This window comes from Mandrillus leucophaeus, unplaced genomic scaffold, assembly GCF_000951045.1.
Source record: "Mandrillus leucophaeus isolate KB7577 unplaced genomic scaffold, Mleu.le_1.0 Scaffold756, whole genome shotgun sequence".
Lineage (NCBI taxonomy): Eukaryota > Metazoa > Chordata > Mammalia > Primates > Cercopithecidae > Mandrillus > Mandrillus leucophaeus.
Window position 1 is genome coordinate 665,619 of NW_012108208.1, and position 6,844 is coordinate 672,462.

Sequence of the window (6,844 nt, forward strand, 5' to 3'; positions counted from 1 at the left end):
ATTCATTCATTCATTGGGAGTCTGGCTCTCGCTTTGTCACCCAGGCAGGAGTGCCATGGTGCTATCATGGCTCATTGCAGCCGTGACCTCCTGGGCTCAAGTGATCCTCCCACCTCATTTTTTTGATTTTTTTGTAGCACAGGCTGGTCTCGATATCCCGGGCTCAAATGATCCTCCTACCTTGGCCTCTCAAAGTGCTGGGATTATAGGCATGAGCCACCATGCCTGGCAGAAATATATTTAAAAGGAGTATATTAAATGCTATACAAGTTCAACTAACCCCAGCTTAAAAATAACTATAATTACCTGACTAGATTTTTTTAAAGTGATAGAAAAAGTACAATTGTTAAAAATATATTTAAAAAAACTCTACTGAGTCTACTTTCAGTCCCCATGTGAATATTTAAGTAAGTATAAAATAAAGGCTGTAAGTGCGCTGTTTTGAATTAAACATCACATTGGCAAGATCAGAAGAGCTTGTGAAGTGAGAAGGAAATTGTTATTCCTGTGATGGAACCTCCACTGGTATTATTCTTTTGGCAGCCGAGACTTCAGGGGATTCTCACTATGAAAACCAGCAGTCCTTTAATCATACATTGTAAGAGCATTTGTGATGCTTTGCAGGGAGCCTTTCTTCCAAGATTTTCGTATTGCTTTCCTTCCTGAGCACAATAGGTTCAAGATGGCTAATGCTGTTTCCTAGTTATGCCAAGAACCTCCTGAATGCCACCGGGCATCCAACGTGAAGACGGATGGCAAAATATCAAATGTGAATGTCTCATTTTAAATGGGGACTCCCACAATCATGTTATTTTTGGGAGAGCAGCTCTCTGGCTCCATGGATATCACTTGAACGGAGTAGCCACATTCTTCTGCAGCTCTTGCTCGATCGAGATCCACCAAGCACATGCACTGTTTTCCTGAAATACAGTCAAATGGTATCATGAGACCCCCTTTCACTAGCAGGACAATTTCAGCTTGTTTCAGGGAACTTATATAGTGACAAAATCTGCAGGTACTATGGAGCATGCTTTGTACCCTTAAGTCTTGTTTAGTTTCTTTCAATTTAATTCTTGATCAGTGTGGAAAGACGATGGTGACAAAAACATGGCACTTCATATATTTGCCTCTGCTAATAATTTAAAGAATGTTAACCTTTTCAAATGTATTTATAAGCAAATCTCAAATTAGAGCCTCAGACTGTATTTCCTACTTTGGTTAAAAATACAATTAAAGACCTTTTCTCTGCTTTCCCTGTAAAACTACATTATCTGTAAAGTTGTGGGGAAAAAATGTGCCTTTAAGAATATTTAAAATAACATGCTGATTAAGGGGTGTTAGCTTTTCCAGCTGAAGTTTTTTAGGGCTATAAAGAAGTGAGAAATGAAAAATATTTGAGAAAATTCTCAATTACATGCCTTTTATTTCAGGTGGAAATGTAATGTTGAGTGTAGTATACTCTTAATTTTCCGAGCTCCTGTACCTCTATAAAATAGTGGTATTGTATTTCCTTTACAATCTTTGGAAGACAAAAGAGGAAACCTGACTGGCAAGAAAAGCAGTTAATTTGTTTTCCTTTGGCAAACACAAACTTTAAAAGTAGCTTGGGAAAAATGATTTGGGGCTGAATATATTCAAAGCCATGATTTACTTTTATACTTTCAATTGCTCTAAATTCAATATATAAACTTCTTCATCCTCCTGGAAAAAGATCACGGACTATGCAGAATTTCATTCGATTTTTCCTAAACAATTACAATAATGCGTCAACACTGAATGATAGTGGAAACTGATAAATTAAACAACTTCAGAAATGAAGACAGATCACCAAAATAGGAAAGTTCTGTGAACAACAGAATCCTCACAGAAAAAAACAGTGGAAGGTGAAATCAGTAGGTAAGAATTAGCAATGAGAGACTCACATTTAAAATGTTTATTTTGTACATTTTCCTTAAAAGGGCCCATCCCACAAAGAATAAACTGTGTTAGAAATGATATAAAAAGGGATGTCTAGAATTCCATTTAGGCAAAATCATCGCTTCTTCATTAACAGCCTTATGGCTGACATTCCTTTTTTTCCCTTAAAATATTGTCTTTCCTTTAAGACATCTGTAAATGTTTCTCCCATCTACTTTTTAGTTTAAAATGAAACACTCTCTGTCAGAATGGGATGCTCTACATTCCTTAAGTACCCACCCGGGGTTTACATTGCAGCTCATTTACCCTTGGCTTTGATCCCAGTCCAGTTAATTTTTCCTTTTCCATTATGTAGAAGAATTTCATGTTTTCACATGTTGAAGTGTCTCTACAACTGAAATTTAGCTGCTGGTAGTCTACCTTTGTGGGCCTGGGGAGTTTCCTAAAAATGTTTGCAGAACACAGGAATGGCCTGTGTAAAGCAGAGATGTAGACGTGACAGCTTTCTCTCAATGTGATTCCCCCTGTTCTTCCCATTGCCAAAAGCCCCTGCCCCCCGCCACTCTAGCAACTTCCCTGCCAGCTACTCCCCTTTAGTTTGATACCTAAGACACACATCTACCACGTACCCATCCATCCACCACACTAATATGTCTTCATTGGATTGCTATCATTTGAATGTATTCTCTGGAAAGCATGTGTTGGAAATTGAATCCCCAATGCAATAGTGTTAGGAAGTGGGGCCTAATGTGAGGTGATTAGGCCAAGAGGGTGAAGTGAATGAATTAATACCATTATCATGGTAGTGGGTTCATTATCTAGAGTGTGAGCTCCTTATAAAAGGACAAGTTCAGCCTTCTCTTGCTCTCTCTCTCTCGCCATGTGATGCCTTTCATCATGTTATGATGCAGGAAGAAGACCCTCACCAGATGCCAACCCCTTGATCTTGGATTTCCTAGCCTCCAGAAATGTGAGTCAAATAAAAATCTGTTCATTCTAAATTACCCAGTCTATGGTACTGTGTTATAGCAGTGCAAAACAGACTAAGACATGGGTCTAGTGAATGGAGTCTCATCAAATGTATGTTCGATTAATTCTCAAATGTATGTTCGATTAATTCAAAGTGTTGGAGATGGGAAAAGGAGGAGCAAGAAGGAAAGGCATTGAAAGACAGAGGTTGCAGGCAGGAGAGAATGAGTTCTTTCCAAATGTTTATGCTGCAGACAGTGAGAAAGAGAAGGAATCACTTACTCCTTCAGTCTCAGGTCTCAGGTCACCAAGTGTGAGCATCTTGCTATGCTGCCTTTGATTTTAGAGTTTAAAGATAACTATTTCTCATACAACTTGGTCTCTGAATGTAAGCTAACAGCTGCATATGGTGCTCAGCCAAAGAAACAACAATCTGTCTTCTAGTATATCATGGAGGAAAAGGGGCTACACTGGAAATTTAGAGAAAAAATATAATGGTGTCCAATGTTGGGCTTCTCTGAATAATTTTAAGATTAGTTTTGGCTGAACCCACTTATCTTAAACCCTGATGTGACACCAGTATGCTGGGAAGTAGTAACTAAAGTAGACAAGAACTTCATGTCCAGAATCAAATAATTTGGGTTCATAGTATAGCTCCATCATCTACCAGATGAAGGACCCCAGGCAAGCTTTTGTCTCAGTTTTCTTATCATTAAAATGTAAATAATAGTACTACCCCATATGTATATTTGTAAGAATTTACTGAGATAACAGGCGAGAACATTTATCTCAGTGCTTAAATGTATAACTATTAACTGCTATTATTCTTTTAAATGTGATTTCTTTTTCTAAAATGAAGTCTTCAATAAATCAATTACTTATTAAACTTGAAATGTTTCTGTGGTCTTCCAATTTAGGTAATGTTTAATATTGTCAAACAAATTGGTCTATGATAAATGATACACAAGTATCCTTTTTCCTGAGAAAGAAAACATTATCATCCCTGTGTATACATTTTATAATGCATCAATTTTGGTGTATATAGTTGACTTTTTAATCTTTATTATTTTCTTTCATGGCTTTTGATAGATCTTGCAGTTTGTTCATAACAATAAGAGATTTAATGTAAGAATTCTACTCAATGTACAAACATTCAAAATACATTTAAAAGTATTAAAGTTAACCAAAATAGGATAAAATGTTATAGTTACAATACCGTTTTCAATATGAATTCAGTTTTGGGGGGAAGAACATATTTAGTTTCTCATTGAAAAATAGACTTCATGTTGCTAAATTTTTCCCATATAGACTTGGTCCAATCATTCCCAGTCATATTGTGCATAATACACTCAACAGCTGCTCTGTGAAAACACATACCTATGAGCCTTCGTTGGGGTGGGAGCTGGACAGCTGTCTGGTCTGCAAATCTGCACAGAATCATGTGTTCCTAAAAGAAAAAGCAATAGAATGTGGGTTTATTTTTATCTTCTGCTTCAAAGTTATAAAAACAACCACCAAAAAAACTAACTCATTTTTCTGGAGTTCAACATTGTTTAATTGAATAAAGTACTGCACAAATAGTATTTTTGAAAAAAGTAAACTTTCAGAAGATGCTACTTAATAATTTCTTCCCTTCAAGTATACTGTATTTTTTTGTTTTGTTTTGAGACAGTCTCACCGTCGCCCAGGCTGGAGTGCAGTGGTGTGATCTCAGCTCACTGCAACCTTTGCCTACCAGACTCCCAGTGGTTCTCATGCCTCAGCCTCCGTGTAGTTGGGACTATAGGCACATGGCACCACATCCGGCTAATTTTTTGTATTATTATTATTTTTCTTTTTTAGTAGAGACGGGGTTTCACCATGTTGGCCAGGCTGGTCTCGAACTCCTGGCCTCAGGTGATCCGCCCGCCTTGGCCTTCCAAAGTCCTGTAATTAACAGGCGTGAGCCACCATGCCCAGCCGGCCCAGATTTAGTTCTTAAGAGTAGAGGCACAGAAAATTCTCAGGGTCATTTTGCCCAGTTGCTTTTAGCTGAAATATAAAAATATAGTTACATTTTGCTATTATAATGTGTTAAATTAAAAGACCAAAAATTCACTTATATTTTTCTTTTATAAAATTTATTTGCAACTCTGGAATGTGGTTCCAGGCAGTGGCTTTTCTTTTCTTTTCTTTTTTTTTTTTTTTTGAGATGGAGTTTTGCTCTGTTGCCCAGGCTTGAGTGCAGTGCTGCAATCTTGGCTCAATGCAACCTCCATCTCCTGGATTCAAGCAATTCTCCTGCCCCAACCTCCTGAGTAGCTGGCACTATAGGTGCACGCCACCATGCTGGCTAATTTTTCTATTTACTTTTTTTTTTTTTTTAGTAGAGACAGGGTTTCACCATATTGGCCAGGCTGGTTTCGAACTCCTGACCTTGTGATCTGCCCACCTTGGCCTCCCAAAATGCTGGGATTACAGGCATGAGGCACTGCGCCTGGCCTGCTAAGTGGCTTTTCATTCTATCAGAGGAAAAGGAAGCAATGCAGATCTCTGTGTGGTTTCTGTAGTTTTCTGGGATATCCAGCAGGGTGGTAGGGAGTTCTTGACTTGTCCTGACTCTTCCCTTTACTCACAGTCCTTTTAGAGGAGAGAAGCCTGAATCTCTTTCTCTCACTCCAAAAGGCTGCAGAAGTGTATCCCTTTCTGCTTTAAGACAAACTGTAAAGACAGCCTGAGGTAAGCACCTGATTATTACTTCTGCTTAACAATCTTAGGAAAGAGTGCATTAATGAAAAAGAAAAGAAGGCTTTAAAATCAGTTGATGATTTTGCACAGTACTCTTAAATCTGCATGTAGCCAAAAGTGAGTGATTAGGCAGAGTCGAAATGAAGCAATGATTCCACGACAACTGTTCATTCAGAACAGCTGTTGTTTCTAAGTGTGTACATAATCTCACCTGTCAGCTTAGCAAACAGGTTAAACTCAGATTCATCATTTGTTCCTTTAGTATTCTGTACATTAAATTTGAACCCTCCATTTTTAATAAGTGAAATGACTGTGGCAATGTTGGTTTTTTAAAAGGGATATCTTTGTCTCAACTTGTATGCTTTAAAAAAAAATTAATGCTAACTATAAAATTTCATGACAATGGGTGAGAAACTAATAAAATGGTTTCAATTAATAACTTTAACTCCCCACAAACTAACAGGCATCAATGAAGGGAGAGAAGCATAATTCAGAATTACATGACTTGAAGAAACAGTGTGCACTTTGTCCTCATGGTGTTTGTAAATTAAGATTCATTTTATATAACGGTAATGTCAAGGCAATCGCAATCTCAGATAAGATTCAGTTCTCTTGTACTGATAAGTCTCACTATATTTTATTGGAATTGTGTGTATGTTCTCTTTGGTCAAAATCAAGTTCTGAAAGGGCAAGGCACATGGTAGGTACTCAGTAAAGGTTGCTGTCTAAATTGAACTATAAAGAAAAACACTTCCTAAGTGAGTCTCAAGGTACTTTGGCACAAAGTTCTGAGGCCTTCAAAAGGCCAAGCAGCTTTTGGGGGTGTTGGAGAAAGAGTAGATAAAGGTTATGACTGGTGTACTGGAGAGTTTCTGCTTTCTGAAAGACTGTGTGCCCCGTCCCTACTGTAGAAATTTTATATTCTTTTCTAGTCAGGAGACCATTAGCAGCCTATCTCTTCACCACCCTTGATTTTTTCCATACATCCTCTCATTGTTTGGTTTAACTAGTATCACTCAAGGAGGGATTAGAAACAGGGGTCTAGTTTTTGTTTTCCCAAGTTCTTTTTTCTTTTCTTTCCTTTTCCTTTCTTTTCCTCTCCTCTTCCCTCTCCTCTCCTCTTCCCTCTCCTCTCCTCTTCCCTGTCCTCTCCTCTCCTCTTCCTATCCTCTCCTCTCCTCTTCCCTCTCCTCTCCTCTCCTCTTCCTATCCTCTCCTCTCCTCTTCCCTC

General features: G+C 38.1%; 1 protein-coding gene across 1 annotated transcript in view; it reads right to left on the minus strand.

Annotated features, from left to right (window-relative positions):
* Positions 1-607: 607 nt before the first annotated feature.
* GSTCD (glutathione S-transferase, C-terminal domain containing) overlaps positions 608-6,844 on the minus strand; it is a 142,935-nt gene continuing 136,698 nt past the window's right edge. Inside the window, exons 11-12 of the mRNA XM_011966321.1 lie at positions 4,264-4,333; positions 608-920 (exon numbers count right to left, since the gene is read on the minus strand). Of these exons, the coding sequence (XP_011821711.1) occupies positions 784-920; positions 4,264-4,333 (207 nt within the window). The 3' untranslated portion in view covers positions 608-783. The remainder of the gene's footprint in view (positions 921-4,263; positions 4,334-6,844) is intronic.